This window comes from Sinocyclocheilus grahami, unplaced genomic scaffold (genome assembly GCF_001515645.1).
Source record: "Sinocyclocheilus grahami isolate Dianchi unplaced genomic scaffold, SAMN03320097.WGS_v1.1 scaffold188.1, whole genome shotgun sequence".
Taxonomy (NCBI): domain Eukaryota; kingdom Metazoa; phylum Chordata; class Actinopteri; order Cypriniformes; family Cyprinidae; genus Sinocyclocheilus; species Sinocyclocheilus grahami.
The window spans coordinates 998,647-1,019,269 of record NW_015505367.1 but is presented as its reverse complement, the minus strand read 5'-3'; the positions used below and the strand labels follow the sequence as shown (position 1 = coordinate 1,019,269).

The 20,623-nt window shown below is 36.1% G+C and overlaps 1 protein-coding gene across 1 annotated transcript in view; it reads left to right on the top strand.

Moving 5' to 3' along the window:
• Positions 1–14,374, top strand: part of LOC107594685 (collagen alpha-1(XI) chain-like) — an 81,908-nt gene extending 67,534 nt beyond the window's left edge. Inside the window, exons 46-66 of the mRNA XM_016284820.1 lie at positions 40–93; positions 1,965–2,018; positions 2,098–2,151; positions 2,283–2,336; positions 3,556–3,663; positions 3,771–3,824; positions 4,266–4,319; positions 4,410–4,463; positions 6,701–6,754; positions 7,347–7,454; positions 7,655–7,708; positions 7,846–7,899; positions 8,877–8,984; positions 9,125–9,178; positions 9,590–9,625; positions 9,706–9,759; positions 9,907–10,156; positions 10,337–10,449; positions 10,552–10,620; positions 11,157–11,390; positions 12,688–14,374. Coding sequence (XP_016140306.1) covers positions 40–93; positions 1,965–2,018; positions 2,098–2,151; positions 2,283–2,336; positions 3,556–3,663; positions 3,771–3,824; positions 4,266–4,319; positions 4,410–4,463; positions 6,701–6,754; positions 7,347–7,454; positions 7,655–7,708; positions 7,846–7,899; positions 8,877–8,984; positions 9,125–9,178; positions 9,590–9,625; positions 9,706–9,759; positions 9,907–10,156; positions 10,337–10,449; positions 10,552–10,620; positions 11,157–11,390; positions 12,688–12,834 — 1,821 coding nt within the window. The 3' untranslated portion in view covers positions 12,835–14,374. The remainder of the gene's footprint in view (positions 1–39; positions 94–1,964; positions 2,019–2,097; positions 2,152–2,282; positions 2,337–3,555; positions 3,664–3,770; positions 3,825–4,265; positions 4,320–4,409; positions 4,464–6,700; positions 6,755–7,346; positions 7,455–7,654; positions 7,709–7,845; positions 7,900–8,876; positions 8,985–9,124; positions 9,179–9,589; positions 9,626–9,705; positions 9,760–9,906; positions 10,157–10,336; positions 10,450–10,551; positions 10,621–11,156; positions 11,391–12,687) is intronic.
• Positions 14,375–20,623: the final 6,249 nt, after the last annotated feature.

The window sequence follows — 20,623 nt, the reverse complement described above, 5'->3', positions numbered from 1 at the left end:
GTTGTGTCTGATTAATATGCTAAACTTGTTTTCCTCTAGGGTTTGCCAGGACCACCAGGTGAGAAAGGAGAGAATGGAGACGTCGGCCCAATGGTGAGTTTGTAGTATCCTTGTCAGTGGTGGACGAAGTACACAAATCAAGTACTTGAGTAAAAGTACAGATCCGTAAAATAAAATATCACTCCAGTAAAAGTACTCAGTTTTCAATTTTACTCAAGTGAAAGTACAAAAGTACTTGATTTTTGATGTACTTAAGTAAAAAGTACAGATAGATTAATGTTTATTTTGCAGTTTTATATAGGCTACTTTTATCATTTAATGTTATATTATCATATTTTTTTATAAACCTACTGCTCAAAATACCTGGGATTTTCCCAAAATAACCAATAAGGAAATAATTAATATAATGAATATAATAAGGAAAATCTAATTAGATTTTCATAATGATTTTTTTTTCTTCTGAAACCTTGTCTGTGGTGTAAAAACACCCCTGGCAGAGTGCCCCCAGAGGGCATCACTTCCCACATTGATAATTACTGTAGTTACCATGTTCTGACCATGTTCTGAACATCACATCCTTTCTTTTTCCCTCAGATGTAATCTATCTAGGTGGTTGAATAAAAATATTTGGACTTTGTTTTTAAAAAATTACCTAAATTTAGTACCAACAAGCTCGTTAGCTAGACAGTTAGCATCAGCTAACATTGACTTATTTTCAGCGTGGTTATGAATAAACATTTATATTTGTCTACTCGGCTAGTTGATCCAGATACATAGGCTATGTGTGCTGACAAACAATATAACAGACGTCACATAGGGCTAAATGCATAGCATTTTAGTAAAACTGCTAGCATTACAGCAGCAGAGAAGATGAACTTGCATGAGTTATTTTATTTAATCTGTGTTATTTTAATGTTTTCTGACTTAAAACATAGAGACTCTGATGTTAATGTGTCTGCATTCAAGCATTTCAGTGGGCTTAAACAGATCACCCTTTACAGCAGATTTAGTTCACAAACAACTGCCAGTTTTGACCTAAATATGATTTTCAGTTACAATAATTAATCCAAAAATTTGACATTAGTAACTTACTTTTAACAGCATCAGACGCGCGCTCGCTCACAAATTCTCCCGGTTCTTACTTGTGAATACAGTTCACTGGAGACTCGCACTAAACGGATCATTTGAATCAGTGAGTTGTCGACTCGAGAACAGCTGCGATCGGATCATTCCAATTTGTGAATTAATAGTTTGGTGCGATTTGCGAACTGATTTAACGCGTTCATTGAAAATAATCAGTTCGTTCATGAATCAGACACCGCTTCTGTGTCCCGGAGCACGTGATATATTATAAGGAGTAACGATAAGTTTTATGAAATGTAGTGAAGTAGCAAGTACGATCTTATGCTTTGGAATGTAGTGAAGTAAAAGTAAAAGTTACTCAAAATAAAACATGCACTGTATATCTTTATTTTGAGGTAAGGTGCAGTCACATCTACTGCTGCTTGTTAAACAATTTTCTTGTGGAATCTAGTCATTTCAGTTGGAATTCATGGAAACTGGGAATTCACTCGTGTTCAAGTTGTTTGTGCAAATTCACCACATTGACCAACAAAAAAAATTACCACTTCTGCTTCATGCATTGCAACAATATTGACATTGGACAGTCAAGCTTTTTTGCCTGTGATTTTGCAGAAATTTCACTAATGTGACCACACCTTCATATAGATTTGTAAATTACTCCATTTCTTTTTTACTCACAATTTGTACAGTGTCCCAACTTTTTTGGAATTGGGTTTGTATTATTAGTGCTAGTGCCACTGATTCACAAACAAAAGATGTGCAGATTCTTGTAATAAATAGGTCAGAATGATTAACCAACATATGGTTTGAATGCATCCGTTGAATCTTCCAGAGTTTAGTATCTTAATTGTTTGACAAGCTGGTGTTTTTTTTTCTTACAGGGTCCACCTGGTCCTCCTGGTCCCAGAGGTCCTCAAGGTCCTAGTGGAGCGGATGTGAGTTTAACTGTGCCATAGTTGTATAGAAACTCCATCAGAAAGATTTGAATCAACAGTATTGTTATTTGATTGACAGGGTGCTCCTGGCCCTCCCGGAGGTATTGGTGCAATGGGTGGAAATGGTGAAAAGGTGGGTATTTCTCGAATAAATCTCTGTAAAAACGTGAATGTACACAAATATGTATTGTAGTTATTATGATGAATGTGTATAGATGTTACAGTGTAATCAAGACTAGGTAAAACTTCTTCTCTTCCCCTCAGGGTGAGACCGGTGAGGCAGGCAATCCAGGACCACCAGGAGAACCTGGTTCAGTAGTAAGTATTTGTTTGTGTTTAAGAGTTGTTGAGTCTGGTTTTATGAGTGTTTACCAGACGTATCTGGCCTGCGTGTAATTGAGGCTAATCTATTGACATTCAAGGAGCATAACTACACAAATCCTTGTTTTTAACTCGGAACACATAAAGCTAATGACCTCTAAAGGGATAGTTCACCCAAAAATGAAAATTCCGTCATTAAATACTCCTACCCTCATACTCAATACCCTCATGTCGTTCCAAACCCGTAAGACCTTCGTTCATCTTCGGAACACAAATTAAGCTATTTTGATGAAATCCAAGAGTTTTCTGACCCTGCATAGACAGCAACGGAACTACCACGTTCAAGGCCCAAAAAGGTAGTAAGGACATCGATAAAATAGTCCATGTGACATCTGTGGTACAACCATAATCTTATGAAGCTACAAGAATACTTTTTGTGCATAAAGAAAACAAAAAAACGACTTTGTTCAAGAATTCTTCTCTTCCGGATCATTCTCCACTCTGCATTCACAAGAGTACCACGTGTTATTAGCACAGGCAGCTGAAGGCTGCTACAGTCCTTTGCAGTTGATTATTTGACCTCCCTCTGCTTTAGAATGGCCATGTGAATATTTTCCTCTCTCGTATATGCTGAGGTGAACATCACTTGCATTCCAGATGGTTGCTGCTATCATCATCCTTTTTCACCCAGGGACATTATTTCAACCACGGCCTGCTGCACAAACCTGTTTATGTGATATCAGCATCTTAAATGCTGATGTTTGTCTGTTGGTCTCAATGCTTTTTGAGACTAAAGAGGATAGTAGCTTTCTGCTTGCATTAGGTGTTTACATTCAACATTAGTTTTGACAATCTTTTTTTACACTTATGATGTTATGATGTTATACTTGTTGCAGTGATATGAACTTCAGTTCAGTTTAAGTCTACTTTTTTTTTATTCAAATTTGAAATGCAGTTCACCCTGTTGGCTACCTCAATTTAAATTCAGAAATGCTATTCAATCGTGAATGGTGCAACCATCCAAAATGGCCTAGCAACCAATAAGCAATAAGTAACCATTATATTGTCTTTTTAGCCAAAATATTTACATTAAATCTCCATTTCGGGCTTGAAAACAACAAAGCATCAGCTTTGAATTACATAGTTAATTTAGTTTAGCATAATCATCATAGATGGATAAAAGCAGGATGTTGATGGTTGTTGTGTCCTTCCATAGGGACCCAAAGGTGAGCTTGGAGAGAAAGGGGAAGCTGGCCCTCCTGGAGCTGCAGGACCTGCTGGTGCAAGAGGACCCCCTGGAGATGACGGTCCCAAAGGAAACCCAGTAAGTCACCATCAGTGACATCCCAGAAAGCACCCTTCAGCTATAACACTGAAATAATACTGAACTGATGATGACTGAATTGATCCATAATTTCTTTTGTAATTTAGGGTCCTATTGGCTTCCCTGGAGATCCAGGTCCTCCTGGTGAGCCCGGAGCAGGTGTAAGTTCACTATGGAGGCGAATTAATTCGCTTTGCGTCAGTAAAATAACTATTTCTGTGGGGAACAAATGCATTTTAAAATGCTGGAAGCAATAGAGCGAGGGGAAAAAGTGTGCAACACTTTTCCAAAGCACTTTATATATAAACATTTCAAAGAAAGTCATGTAGTTTAATGCGCCCAGGTTTCCACTCAAACAACCTTTCTTTGCACACAGTGTTCAGCATATATTACAGGCTTCATTGCACATTGTTTAAAGAAAAACATTGCGTAAGGTGTAGAAGATCAATCAAATAAGTAATCAACAAGTTGTCAAAATAGTCGTTAGTTACAGGCTTAATGTCCAGCATATTAAACAAATGTTGTGAGGAAACTATAATATGATGCTTGATGGAAATGAAATATTATGGTAATGTTGTGATGTAATGTCCTGTTTCACACAGGGACTGGATGGCCTTCCCGGAGACAAGGGAGATGATGGAGAGGCCGGTCAGCCTGTGAGTGATGGTCGACTTTCACTGAAAATCATATTTTATGTTCAAACATAATGAAACTTGCTAATAATGCATTGAATTTTTACACCACAGGGTCCACCTGGTCCATCTGGTGAAGCTGGTCCTCCAGGACCCCCTGGAAAGCGAGTAAGTACTTTTGTTCACCAGGCATTTTGTTCATTTGGTTCAGTGTTGGATAAGATACTTTAAAAGTGTTAAAGCTTTCCAAGTTAGAAGCTACTCATAATTTTAAAACAGTTTAACTACAGACAATTATCTACCAATCTGAAAAGTTAGTTACATTGCAAGTTACTAATAAAAAGTAGCTAACTACTTTTAAGCTACTTAAAGGGACACTTTCTTATTCATTTGTATTTGATTTGATTACATAAATATATATATATTTTTAAATATGCTTTTAAATTTAAATGCTCTGTACCAAGTATCTGCCCAAATATTAGAAATATTAGAAAAAATGTAAAAAAAATAAATTCAAAATTTGGATTTGTCTGGTGGTGATCTATTATTTCAGATGTGTTATGCCTACAGGAGTACAACTGTGGACCGACAATTGTTGGGCGACTGGTTATATCTAGAAATGCACACATTTTTAAAACATTTATTTTATGATGTGCCATGAAACGGGTACAATATGTTATGGACTAATGGTTATTTTAAAAGAAAATGTGCAGAGATCCGACTGTAGATATAGTTACAAACGTTTTTTTGCATTTTTCATGTACATCTGAAAGAGCCGCATGCTCTTGTATCAGCGTTGTTGGACTGTTTGTTTCTAAAGAGTGAATAATTTGCCAGTCGGACATCGCAGTTCATATTTTAAGCAACTATGCTACTTGGTTGAAAAATTTAAAAATTCTACACTATTTTAAAAGTAGTATCTCTACTGTCAAGCTACTGAAAATAAATATAGTTAAACTAGTAGCATCATTGTAGTAAACTAACTTATTAAACCAACAGCTCAGACTTAGTGTTAGATATATGAACATCCCCACTGTAAGTACCAAATGTTTGGTGTGTAACACTTTTCGTTCTTTTAAAAAAAATTTAAGAATGTACTTGTTTGCATTACCCCTTTGTTGTTCCTTCTATAATCTGCTGAGACACACATTTTCAAATAGGTTTATGAGCTTCCCTTGTAACTTCATGCTAAAAGTAGCCTATATTTAATTTTATTTTTAACAGATCTGAACTGCACAAACAATAAATCTTTAAAAGCAGAGCACAGTCAGGAGTTTACTGGGTCCTCCCTCAGTAAATTGTTCCCAAGTGAGTAAAGAGTGCATGCTTTGCTTGGGAAAAGGCATTCCTGTGAAATCTCAGCATAACATAAAACCTGTTTGGGAAAAATTGGGCTTCTCACATCAGTTTGCATTGTTTAAGAGCAGTTGAGCTGAGGCTGACATTTAGACAGTTCTATTATAGAATATTGACCAAAGTGGGTTGATTGACAGCACTGTGACGGCAATGTGATAGCCGAAAGGAAATTAAGTTGTCATTGTCAGCTCTTGTTGTCGTCCTCAAGACTTTGCTTACAATTGATTACACTTTTAGCTCTAACACATTTTCTGATGTATTTACCACAGAAAACGTTTAGTTTTCAGTAGCTGACTCATAACTTCAGAGATAATTTCATTTCAGTTGCTTTCTAAAAGTGAGTTTTATTGCCATATATATGTCAGGAAAGAAATGAAGACTGTTTTCAATATGGGACCAAGTCAGGCTTTTAGTCTGAAAAATTTTATTTTCTCGTATCAGCAGAGCTGTTAGTAGCAATAAAAATGCATTTCAGGGCTTTCCATTTTCACCCGCCTTCCTTAAAACTTTTGAGTGGCCTCGGCCTTCTGTGTGTCTTGAATCTAAATGTGCACACCCATATTGATCATGGACTTCTGGGAAACATATTTCAAACTTGTGTTGTGTTCATTCCCATGCTGAGAAAACAATACCATCATTAAGTCTTTCACAAATTACTATTTGTCTGAATAATTATATTAATAGTGTTCACAAATGTGTGGACAGTAATGCTAAATACCTGGATGCCTGCCCAAGCCATTAGCCATTGCAATCGCTAATACCTTCGCTTCAAAAATAATAAACACCCTTAAAACATGATAGCAGAACCTCTGAGTCATAGACGTCATAACAGACATAAGAGGTATAAAAGTGTTTATATGTGGTTTCCGGAGTATGTTTTGGTTTCTGTGAGATATCGTGAACAAAAATGTTTTGTCCTGTTGATAAAAAAAGAAAGTGCACTACCTTGTTGCCATGGTACTTTTGGATGCAATACTTTTTTAATTGTTGATGACTCTTTATAGATATCTGCTGTAGAAGGTTTTGAGTTTTGTTTTTCTCTCTTCAAGGGTCCTGTTGGTCCAGCTGGTACAGAAGGCAGACAAGGAGAGAAGGGCGCAAAGGTAAGATAGTTTCTGTTATTTAAGCTAGCACCTGAACAACCAAACAACATGATTGTCATTTGTATTGCAGCATAAATCGTTTGTCCTCCTCAAAGCTTGATTTGTTATCTGTCCATGCTTTTGTCTGTTGAATCCAATCTCTCACAACACATAGTGGTCCTGACTTTTAAAATCCTCATTGAAAGATCTGAGCATGAGAAAGCCTAATTGGATGCCACAACAAGTTAAGCTTATACTACAGGTTCAATCAGAGGAAGTGACAGGAAATCTATATTTTCCCCCTAAAAGCTTTTGTTCTTCAAAATGAATTGTTGATCCAGTTCATCTTATCACATTCACATAGATATAATAGTTGATTTTTTAGGACACTTGCATTGAAAAGGTCAGTTAAATGACCAAAAATGTTAGATATATGTAGAATGTCCTTTACAAATGTTGTTTCAAATCTATTTTTTTTCCCCCTAAATTTCTTTTTCAGTTTAATAAGTAGCTATTTTATGTCGGGTCCCATTCGCCCTGTCAGGGTATTTTTTTATGTATGATTTTTTTCTTCCCCAGTATATTGTCCCTTAATTTTACTTTCATCACACAGGGTGAGGCCGGTGCTGAAGGACCAGCGGGCAAAACTGGGCCTGTGGGCCCCCAGGGGCCTCCTGGAAAGTCTGGAGCTGAAGGCTTACGTGGCATCCCGGGGCCTGTGGTATGCATTTGGAAACTCTGATATATTTCAAATTGCTGCGTAATTATATTAACTGAGCAGAATAGTATTTGAATAATTAAGCTTTTCAAGTTGAATCACTCTCCTTGTCTAGTCAGTAGATTTGAGTATACGTGTCGTGCATTAATTTTTGCTATTATAGTATGTATTAATGGGCTTCTGGATTCTGTCTTCCCTCTCAGGGTGAGCAGGGACTACCTGGAGCTGCTGGCCAAGACGGTCCTCCTGGACCATTGGTAAGAAGACACAATGAGGCACCATTATGTTTTTCGTTTAAACTGATGAATGTCACTTGTATATTTCTTTTTGTTTGTTTGTTTGTTTGTTTTTTGCATAAAGACAATTGTGACATGTATGTGTCTTGACATTCTAGGGTCCTCCTGGTCTTCCTGGCTTGAAAGGTGACCCTGGTACTAAGGGTGAGAAGGTATGATTTAACTAGTATTTAACTAGTACTTTTTCCAAAGCACAAAAATAAAGACGGCAAATGGAACATGTCAATAGATAATTTTAGTAAGAAAATGTCTTGTGATATCCATGTGTGTGTGTGTGTTATATATATATAGTATGTGTATGTATGTAAGTGTGTGTGTGTGTGTGTCTATTTTACCAGATCAGCATATTAAATTGTTTTCTGAAGGATCATATGGCACTAAGATGTCTGAAGAAAATTCAGCTTTGCCATCACAGAAATAAAATACATTTTAAAATATATTCAAATAGAAAACTCTTCTATTCAATTTAAAGTGCAGTAATATATCACAATATTGCTCTCTTAAACTCAAAATTCTGCCTTTTTGAGCTTAAGAAATTTTAAAAACATAAATTATATATATATGCCATAAACGTCTCCAAGGAGGTTCTACACTTTAAATATTCCTTTCCTAAATCTGTTTATGTATATTTACAATTATGCTGAGCTCAGTTGAAAGTTTAAGATGTGAGAGCAACAGGCCTCACTGGCATCTCTATTTCACATAATGACAAGGTATAAACAAGCTCTTAGTGCTGTAGATTAAATACAGTGTCAGACAATAATTAAACTGTTACTCTGCCTGCGATACATAATCAATGCAGTATACATCTGTAAATCTGTTTTATGAGAGCAGACCTGCTGAGATGTGAAATATTAATATTCTGGAGAGGCAAATACAGTAGCTGTGGCTGTAAATATCAGGTGTTGAATAGAAACTAAAGCACTTGAGCACCTCTCAGATTCTGCGCCTTAAATAAGATTTATATTGCACACACTGTGGACTGTGGTAACAAAAGATCCAGAACAATAACTTCTATTTAATACATGATAAAAGAAATTGTTTGCCGTCTCAGCCTGTACATTGAGATTTGCATCTGTTCTTTTACTGAATAATGCATGCCATTGTTCCACTTGTTTCACTCGTCCAGGGTCATCCAGGTCTGATTGGTCTGATCGGTCCTCCCGGTGAGCAAGGAGAGAAGGGTGACCGAGGACTGCAAGGAACTCAGGGACTTGGTGGAGGCAAGGGTGATGCTGTGAGTGATGTGTGCTCTTTACATACACCTGAGTCAGTTCAGAATCTGGGTGTGCTTTTGTCTGCTCCTCATAGATGCTGTTATTTAAGAATATGTTTTGGTTTTGCTCTGGAAAATATGAATTGTTTTATTGACTGCAGGGTCTCGTTGGTGCTTCTGGTCCCCTCGGTCCCCCAGGTCCTCCTGGTATTCCTGTAAGCAGTTTTACTCTATTTTCTGTTCAAACCTTTTTATTCTGAAAAGACATTTATATGCTCCACAGCTAATAGGAATATTCCGCAATATGTTATCATTAAGCTGCTCAGGTACTGTTCTCTTTCGGCAAACCTGAAGATGCTCACCCACTATTGCCATTTATTCCACTGAATTGTAATTATTTTGGTCAGTAATGTAATAATTTCATGATTTTTTTTCATGATCTCTTTTTTTAATTATATGAATGTTTTTACATTCATTAAAAGAAAAGTGCTGTGCATGACCCAAAATTCAGATTTCAGGAATCTTATTCTGGTCGTGACAGTCGAGTTAAGCATTGTGCATGTAAACATGACATTTAACCACCATAACATTTGCTTAATTGACTTCCTCGTTGTCTCTATCTTCAGGGAACACAAGGACAGAAAGGATCCAAAGGATCAACTGTAAGTGCTGAACCTCGCCATTGCACATGGTTATTGAGGTGGTTATTTTTTTTAATGAAGAGTGTTTTCTATTTCCCCAGGGTTCAGCTGGCCAGAAGGGAGACCCTGGCCTGATAGGACCACCAGGTCCTCCTGTAAGAAAAATCTTATATTGCATAAAAATAAATCAGATTGTCTTGAGAGCTGTGCTGAAAATCAAATTGACATGCTTATGTCTCCAATGGGAATGAAGCCGACCCTACAGAATTGTCAGTGATTTCTTTTTGATTTTCTATCACTAGGGCCCAGCTGGTGATATCATTCAGCCCCTCCCCATCCAGACAAGTAAAAAATCGCGGAGGTCACCTGACATGCAGGATGACGAAGCAGCGGGAATGATGGATTATGGTATGGAGGGAATGGAGGATGTGTTTGGATCCCTCAACACCCTCAAGCAGGACATTGAACGCATGAAGTTCCCACTGGGGACCCAGGATAACCCAGCCAGAACCTGCAAAGACCTGCAGCTCAGCCAGCCAGACTTCCCTGATGGTGAGAGAAAGTTACTTTAGCATAGATAAGGCAGTTAAGAGTCAGTTAAGTCTGTCTGAGGTAAACAAGAGTTAATAATCGAAGATAAAACAGATAGAGATGAAGAGAGATCTGGAGAGTTACATCTCTCTTTATCTGGGGCAAAAAAGAGAATTTTAAAATTCATGTTTTTGACTGCAGGACATTACTGGATCGATCCAAATATGGGATGCATGGGAGATGCCTTCAAAGTGTACTGTAACTTCACTGCAGGAGGAGAAACTTGCATTTACCCCGATAAAAAGTCCTCAGGGGTGAGAGGAACTCGTCTCTGCTAAATCTCATGAAATGAAGAAAAATCTCAAAAATGTGTAAATCTTAGGGAATCATTTGATCACAGTTCCCATTTGTTCCAGGTTAGAATATCAAACTGGCCAAAGGAGTCCCCAGGATCTTGGTTCAGTGAATTTAAGCGTGGAAAAATTGTAAGTGTCCATTTTTCTCTTGCATTATAAACTTCATAAGCTTTGAATCATAGCTCAGCAATTTGGTCATGAATGTCTCTATTGCTTGAAGAGTGATAGTAGTTTAGGGCTGGTGGGGAAAAATGTTTTTTGGAAAAAAAAAATGGAAATGGATTATTTTCATAAATTATTATTGGGTTTCCATATTGGGTTCTTTTAACTGTCCTTAAATGTCCACATTCTTCTGCCAATGCAACCTGAATGGTAACTTCACCGTGCTTCAGTTAGCAAATTAATTAGTCTTTTTTTTAAAGACTAAAATCAGGTTTGTATTCATGTTGTCATTTTAAATCGCTTACTAAACCAGTCTTAGTATTTTTATGTACGGACTAATTATTAAAAGGTTCTTTCTCAAAAGTACTAAAAGAATTGTAAACTAGATCAAGGAACGAGAACCATTCAATTCCTAACGATTTCCATCCCTGCAATACTTTGAAAAGTTTTTGAAAGTTCTTCTTTTGGCCAGATGTTTGACCCATCAATTCCCTGTGTCTCAGTTGTCTTATGTGGATGTTGAGGAGAGCTCAATAACCTCAGTCCAGATGACGTTCCTCAAGTTGCTCAGCTCTTCTGCCCGGCAGAACTTCACATACATTTGCCATCAGTCTGTGGCCTGGTATGACGCCAAGGCTGACAACTATGACAAGGCGCTGCGCTTCCTGGGCTCTAATGATGAGGAAATGTCGTATGACAACAACCCCTTCATCAAGGTTCTTTCAGATGGCTGCTCGGTGAGAGTGCTGTTGTTCAGTCTGCTGGTTATACTGTACTGTATATTAGAGATGCTCCAATGTTACAATTGGCAGATATTAAAATTCTGCATTTTGCCTAAATAAATGAAACTATATGTACAAAAATGTAAATAAAATAAGTTGCTTTAAATGCTATGTTAATTTTGGCATCATAACATTTTAACGTAAAGTAGGAAAAAGTGGATATTCATTTTGAGATATTTTAATTACATTTAACTACTTTAAAAATGTGTACTTTTAAAGACTAACTTGAAAGAAATTAAAGATTAACTTGATTAAAGTGAACATTAGATGAGGGCAAAGGTGAACTAAATGTAAAAATGGAGGAAATGAGCTGTACAATTAAACATCTATTATTGGCAGGTACCAATAGATTTATTAAAAAATAAAAAATAAACTCTAATATCCAAAATGTACTGATATATATATGACCCTGGATCACAAAACCAGTCATAAGGGTCAATTTTTCGAAATTGAGATTTATACATCACCTGAAAGGTGCATAAATAAGCTTCCCATTGATGTATGGACAATATTTGGCCGAGATACAACTATTTGAAAATCTGGAATCTGAGGGTGCAAAAAAATAAATAAATATTGAGAAAATCACCTTTAAATCTGTCCAGATTAAGTCCTTAGCAATGCATATTAATAATCAAAAATTACGTTTTGGTATATTTACGGTAGGAAATGTACATAATATCTTCATGGAGCATGATCTTTACTTAATATCTAATGATTTTTGGCATAAAAGAAAAATGTATCATTTTGACCCATACAGTGTATTTTTGGCTATTGCTACAAATATACCCCAGCGACTTAAGACTGGTTTTGTGGTCCAGGATCACATATTGTATATTCATACTGTATGTTAATAAAGCAACATCACATTATAACAGCAAGAATAATGTTTGTATTGAATATTCTCTTCACTCTTCACATAGTATTTATTCATATTTCACCATTTATTTTTATTTTTTACTTGGATTTATTATAATAATTTTTTTATTTTCAGTTTTAATACTTTTAGTACTTATTTTGAATAAGTTGCCAAGTTTTAGGTTATTCATCTAATATTTATATTTAATTTTATTTCAGTTTTATTTCTATTAATGTAACTTATTTTTAATAGCTGTCATTAACAGTAACAAGTCATACAAACTGTGAAACCCCAGTGAACCTTGCCGCTTGTCCAGTCAAATTAGATGATCAGAACTAACAGTTGTTTAATTCTGCTTAAACAGTTTATAACACAATTCATCTCTTCCTCTTTCAGCTGAAGCAGGGATATTCGAAGTCTGTGATGGAAATTAATACTCCTCGCATCGACCAGGTGCCTATCATCGATGTCATGTTGAATGACTTTGGGGAATCCAGTCAAAGGTTTGGCTTTGAGGTAGGCCCTGTCTGCTTCCTCGGCTGAAGGACACCCCCTCTTACCTTTATGGCAAAGGTCAAGGAGTGTGGCCAGCCAAACAGACCCCCTCCTTGCGCCACAAACACACACACCAGCACCCGCACTGTGTAATCGGAAATGGAATATTCATCAAACGACTGAAACCTGCAATTGGAATAAACCAGAAAGAGGACACGAACTACCTGGTGGACAATGGCGCACTTTCAGGAGAAGGAGGAGGACCCATTCCTTTACCAATTTTCCAAACTTGTTTTTTTTTTTCTCCACTTGAACTCTTAAGCCTTGTTGTTTGTCCTATTCCAACTTTAATCCCAGCACCATTTACTCCTGATCCCAGTCCTTCCCCAAGCTCCAATCCAATTAATTCCCAATCCCATTCCTTCCCGTTTTCCCTGTATACATTACAGATCCTCCTCCAGGTGCTGCCCTGAGCAAGACAACCACAGTGGTGTGCTCTTGTTGTAAACACCCAAACACTTAAGGTGCTATTGAAAGTGCATTTTTTTGGTAAAACTGTAATTATTATTTTGTACAATACTGTTCTTTAATGATTGCCTTTAAATCTTGCATGTGCGTCAAAATTGATTTGATGAAATATTGATAACTATCAAGAGTATTTTCTCTAGAATTTTGTTGTTGTTGTTGTTTTCATGTTTGAAAGCCAACAGTGCAACAGATTTCTTCACAAGATGTCAATCAATAAGTGTCCCTGCCAACTATAAAATAAAACAAGCATTTCAAACCATCCAGATTTGTAATTATAAAGTATCCATTTTGTAAATATTGACCAATTTAAGCACTTGAAGTTTCCATATTTTTTTGTCCAGTAATATATGGGCGTGTCTAACGTAGTGAAGGATTAATGGTCTTCCACTAGTTTTCTTTTGTTCTCAAGTGGTAGCAATAATGCTGTGGTAATCAGTGACTCTACAATGCTAAAGAAACTTGATGAAAAGTAACTTGATGTCAGATTGAATTTCTTGACACTATACCTCAATCTCTTAAAAGACGTATCCAATTCAAAGATGTTCAACCCTGTACATACAGAGCCTTGGTTAGAAAATCAAGTTTATATATTTGAGGCAGGGAATTTTAAAATAAAAAAGACTATTTGTTAAACTTTTGTTTGGTTATTTTGTGATTGCTATAATTACCCCTTCTAGATCTAAAGCAGAAACAACTATTTTGAGGTGCTTTTCATCGATATAACAGATTCTGGACAGTATTGTATTAAAATTGATAATTGTTTACTGTTTGTATGAATCACATCTGTGTGATTCCTCAGTCACACTTTTTTTGTGCTGTATGTGCAAAAGCTTGTTGCATTCTTCATATTTAAAGTTTCTGTGCTGAAATGTGTTCAGGTTTTGTGGTTCTGTAATGCTCAGGCTTTGTTTTGATTGCTTTAGTTTTTCTCGTGCTTCCATTGTTTTTACGGTTCTGTCTGTGTCCCTGAAAACCCTTCAAATATATGACAATAGACTCAGAACTTACACGTCTGTGTAACATACTTATAATTTATGTAAAACTTGGAATAAATGATCGGTTACATTTCAAGTAGATAATCTACTCTGTTTCAGTTTTGCCCAAACTAACAAAGATTTATCATTTCAGTTCAAAACCACTCAATCAATCAATCATACCATTTAAGCCATAATGTCACTGGATGTAAAGCATGTTTGGTTTTTGAAGCATGTCTTGTTGATCTTCTACTAAATCTTGTAGTTTAAAGCTCACAGAATGATGCCGAAATCTAGAATAGAGATTTGCAGTTTCTTTAATAGCTGATGTTGCCATGGTGCTATATGTGAACGGCTCATGCAGAAGTGATTATTCAGCTGCTGGAGCAGAAACTTGCCTGATGAGCAACACACGGCTATGAGCACCTGCATGTGTAGTGCCTTGGATGTTAACAGCCATGCATTTAGCGACCCTGAACTAATGGCCTGAGGTAGGAAATTACTTTTTGGGATAAAAATATTAGTGCATGAAGTAGAGCTCATAAAGGGGTAAGGAAACAATTTGATTCTGAAGAGAGGGTTTTGTTGTACATAGGGCTACAGAAATCCACAGTTTTAGTACACATTTTTAATGAAAAATAAAACTTTTCAATGGCTATGGGTGAAGAGAAAAAGGCCAGTCTGTCTCTGTGTATCACTCAGAGAGTGCAGTATATTAGTACATATGTGAACGGCTCATGCAGAAGTGATTATTCAGCTGCTGGAGCAGAAACTTGCCTGATGAGCAACACACGGCTATGAGCACCTGCATGTGTAGTGCCTTGGATGTTAACAGCCATGCATTTAGCGACCCTGAACTAATGGCCTGAGGTAGGAAATTACTTTTTGTGATAAAAATATTAGTGCATGAAGTAGAGCTCATAAAGGGGTAAGGAAACAATTTGATTCTGAAGAGAGGGTTTTGTTGTACATAGGGCTACAGAAATCCACAGTTTTAGTACACATTTTTAATGAAAAAAAAAACTTTTCAATGGCTATGGGTGAAGAGAAAAAGGCCAGTCTGTCTCTGTGTATCACTCAGAGAGTGCAGTATATTAGTACATTTTTTTCCTTTATTTTTCTCTCTATCTTTACAACCAAAACTATAATGTGAAAACATAGTGGTGAAGCTGTAGTTTCTGCACCACTAGCATCACCGAACCGAATTGCAAAATGATTCTCAAATACGTTTCAGGCCTACCCAGTCTCCCATTGGTCAGACAAACCGATAGTCCCTCCCCCAAATCACGCAATTGATTGATTCCAGGATGCTGTTTTGTGATTCTCGAAAAAAAACAGAGCAAACTAAGTTACGATAGTGCCACACTGATCAACAGTGTTTATTTACATTTGTTGCGCGAACTGACCCACAAATGACATTTTTTAATATCAACAAAATCACACACGTTACCATTACATTAGCAAATTTACAATATAGGAATATCAGGGAATACATTTTTTTTCCTTTATTTTTCTCTCTATCTTTACAACCAAAACTATAATGTGAAAACATAGTGGTGAAGCTGTAGTTTCTGCACCACTAGCATCACCGAACCGAATTGCAAAATGATTCTCAAATACGTTTCAGGCCTACCCAGTCTCCCATTGGTCAGACAAACCGATAGTCCCTCCCCCAAATCACGCAATTGATTGATTCCAGGATGCTGTTTTGTGATTCTCGAAAAAAAACAGAGCAAACTAAGTTACGATAGTGCCACACTGATCAACAGTGTTTATTTACATTTGTTGCGCGAACTGACCCACAAATGACATTTTTTAATATCAACAAAATCACACACTTTACCATTACATTAGCAAATTTACAATATAGGAATATCAGGGAATTTTAAAATAAAGCAATAAACCCCAAGAAGCCGTGGTTTACAGTGAATTTATAACAGCTAAGGGGAGTTGTTAGGCACGACGCGAAGTGGATAAATTCACTGTAAATCACGGCTTCACAGGGCTTATTGCTTTTATAAAACGGTTATTCCATATACGTAGTATGGGTTCACAAAATAAAACAGTGCAAATAAAGTGTAATGATATTAATAAAAACAGTATTCTTCCACCAAACAATGTAGTTCCTCAGAATCAGTTGTGGTTGCAACAAAGTGGTTGCCAAGCAACAGACAAGCGTAAACAAAGGTGTATGTTTGTAGAGTAATTTACAACAGCTTCGAACGTGGCTCAGCCAATCAGAATCAAGGACCAGAACTATCAGTTTTATAATGGTGGTTTTCAGTCATTGATATGTAAATGTTACATGACTTCTGTACCCAAATTAAATATAGCTAATAATTCCAATTGGTACATACAAATGGAGATTCTCCCCTGTAATCTCCATAAAAATATATTTAAAAAAAAAAAAAACCCTATGCAGTGTATGAATGACTAAAAACATGACGGCTGGCATCTGAAAACAACTACCTATATTCCTGAAGAGGGGTCAGTGATTTCATGATAATATTCATCAATCAGGAGTCAGTACAGTAGCATGTGCACAGCTGCTCTGAATTTAAACTGTACTTCTAGAAAAACAGTAATTGAATTAAAGAGGTACATTCAGGGACCTGGCGTTATATCAGCTTTCATTGTTCTTCTCTTTTGCCTTTTGTGCCCTTTGATGGATGATTTATGGTGTAATTGAGTTTGAATAGCTTCAGGTCATCCTTCTGTCAAAAAAAAAACACTGATGTGCAAAGAGCAATGTGATTCTTCAGTGCTAAATACAGTATTACCTGTGCAAATAATCATATTAATAATGACTAAATCTGGAAGCATACTAACTACAAACAAAACACTTACAGTATGAAATAAGCTAAAGAGCAAAGAGTAATAGGAGGAGGGATATTAGTAAGACTGAGCATTTTATGTCTGTTAAAAGTAAATGTAAGGCTAACAGATCAGATATAGCTCAACTATAGTGACTTGCTTTAAAATGTATTCAGAAGAACATTAGCGCATCATTACAGAAGCTGCCAAAGATGATCAGCTAAGACTGAAATTGCTTATTAGATTAAGTCTATGTAAGTTAGTGTATTTATCTGTCATGTAAATTTATGTGTCATGTTAAGACTTTGGATTTGTTTTAAAGACATTTTTGTCAATATTTTTATTACTAGCCTTGGAAATAGAGTACTGTGGCTTTAAAATTATCACAATGCATTAAAGGGGTCATATGATGCGATTTTAATGATCTTTAAAATAGCATCATATGACCCCTTTAAAATATGAAATGTGTCTCTGATTAACTGTGAAAGATCCAATATAATATAAAAGGCATAATTGGGAAAAGGTAAATCACTCATAAAAAAGAAATAAAAAAAAAATAATAAAAAAATAAATGTATGACTATTTTTTATATTTTGTGTGCAAAACTATGGAAGCCCGTTTCCGCCACTGAATAAAAAAATATAATTCTGTAAGTCATTTGCATGTGATGCATGAAAGGGACCGCTAATAAAACTAATAAATCATCGAAATACACATCTATAAATTAAGTTTATATGTGTAATGGCTTTCATTTCTTCATAAAATGCCTGGATTTCTTAACTGAAATATTGGTCTGGAATGTTTGAAGCCATAACTATCTGGCAGAGTAACTATTACACAAAAGACTACATACAGATAATTGATCTGAAATCGTTATTTAATGACAGACTATAGCATGATACACTTTAGATTACAGAACAAAGCAATGTTAGCGGTGTTCCTGCATGGCTTTGACCAACAGATGGCGCTAGCGTGCTGTCACTCTTGCGTTCCGCAGGCGCCGAGTAAGTCTTTTTTTTAATTTTTTTATTATTTTTTTTTGGATTAGGTTAAGTCATTATTATGAGAAAGTTTCCCATTATTACGAGATACTAAGTCATTATTATGAGAAAATAAGTCATTATTACGAGAAAGTTTCTCATTATAACGAGATACTAAGTCATAATTTTGAGAAAGTTTCTCATTATTATGACTTACAGAATTATATATTTTTATTTAGTGGCGGAAACGGGCTTCCATACAAAACAGATGCGCAAAATTTTCTTTTAATTACTTTTTAGATTACATGGTGGACCAAACAAGCAACACTAATGTCCAGAAATAATATTCTCTAGTAAAACTGACAAAAAGTTTGCTTCCATGACTTTGCTTGTTTGGGATTTTGCTTGGGTTTCATAATTTTCATTAACACCTTTTGTTTTTGTGATTAGTATATATATAAGCTGTTTTTTAATTGTTTGTTTGTTCGTTTTTTGTTTCCGTTAGCCACCACAAAACAGTGTAACTCTTGATAAAAAGGACTGATCAGTAGCCAACTGTTTTTGCTCGTAGAAAGAGAAAAAGAGAAGAAAACTCTGCTATCATCCTCTTGAGTTGTTTGAACACTCTATAAAAAGCATCAGTGTAATCTGTGCGGACCTAGTACTCAGAATGCTTAAGTTTAATACAGAAAGATGTCACATCAAAAGATCCTGACAGCTACTTGTGAATGATTGCCTTGAAATACCTTTATTGCATTATTCATTCCTTCCAAACTTCAAAGGTACTTGATCACTTTATAAAAGTGATCGTCAATGTCCTCAAAGATTCAACTTTCAGAAGTCTTTCTCCTTGAGCCAGTGAGATAAATCTTAGGCACGTGTGCCTAACATACTGAGTAGAACCATAATGCCTACATCACAATAATAATGAATTTGCTTAAAAAGTGTGCTTAATATTTTTATAAAAGAAATTAGCTAAATCTGTATTGTAGAATATAGTCACAGCTAAAGGTACTGCAGCCCTTTCAATCTTGACTATATTCACAATCTATTATCTCTCTTTGGGTGTTATGCCAGTAAATGGAGACAAATAACTGTCTTTATGTGCAAGTGATTGGAATCAACCCTGCTTCATTCAGTAATGAAACACCACTACTGTGTGTTGCTCAGAGACAACAGTTCATTTTACAGTGGCTTCTCTTGAAACTATTTCTGTTACGGAGCAAAAAAAGACAAAGTAACTTGCCATATCATCTAAAATGTCTATAATTATTTAATATTTGTAAAAAAAAAAAATCAGGATATTTTGATTAATAGAGAGTTCAAAAGAACAGCAATTATTTTGAATAGAAATCATTTGTATCATTAAAAATGTTTTTACTTTTACTTTAAATCAATTTACTGCATTCCTGCTAAATACAAATATTAATTAAAAAAACAAAGATATTACTGACCCTAGATTTTGAATGGTAGGGTATGCATGGGACAATGGTTTAATGTAATTAAGAAAAATTATGCACTTATTAAGCATGTGACAAAGTTGCCACAGACAACCAAAAAGAATATATGAATACATAATTCAAAAAGGATATAGTCAAACAGAGTGAGAAAAAGAGCTAGGGAATGACAGATTTGAAGGAGGAGAAAGGTGCAAATGATGAGCAACTACACATGACAAAAATGTTTATTTGTCCGCTGTGAGTCACTGCTCTTATCCAGATCCAGAACTTATTTAATCATCATTACATTTTCTATTTAGTCATAGCTGATATATTTTACAGTTAACTCATTTCACAGGACACACATTTCTGACAGAGGCTTAAATCTTGTTTGTGTTCATCATGCCCATTAATTCTTTAAAAAAATACAAATAAAATCTTATTTTGTATTCTTTCTTGTAATGCTTTTTTGGGTGTTGACTGGTTCAACAATACCACATGGATTAAGTTAAATACAGCATACCACATGCAAAGCTTTACTGGGAGAGCACAGCGATAGTAATATGAAAATGAAAATGGATTTATATCCAAATGCTCCACGAGCAGAAAGTCCATTATCGTTGGCTTCCCTGCCGCCTCCATGTTTGATGTGCCTAAGTGTCCAAAATAAATCAGCAAAGCTTATTTGCCTTTATTGAGACAGCTCCTGTCTGAGTAATGACTGGTGAGCCACTCCAGCTCATGAATAACGTCTCTTCGTAAATGTTCTGTGTGTGTGTGTGTGCGTGCGTGCTTGTGTGCGTGTGTGGGTGGGTGGGTGTATTGTGTGCCTGTGTGTGTATGTGTCTGGCGTCCCGCTCCTGTTGGGAACACCTTTCATTCAGAGCTCTAGCAGGCAGCAGATGTGGCCAGATGCCAGACACAAACTTGGCCAGAGTTAATGTGTTAGCGTGATTCAGGCAACGCACATTGCAGCCTGCTGGGTCAGTGTCTCAGCGTGTGGTGGCCTCTTTCTCCCTGTTTTTCTCACTCTTTTATTCACAGTCTCTTTTCATTCAAATTATTTTTGTGCTTTTCTGAAGCCACTACAACATGAAGCATA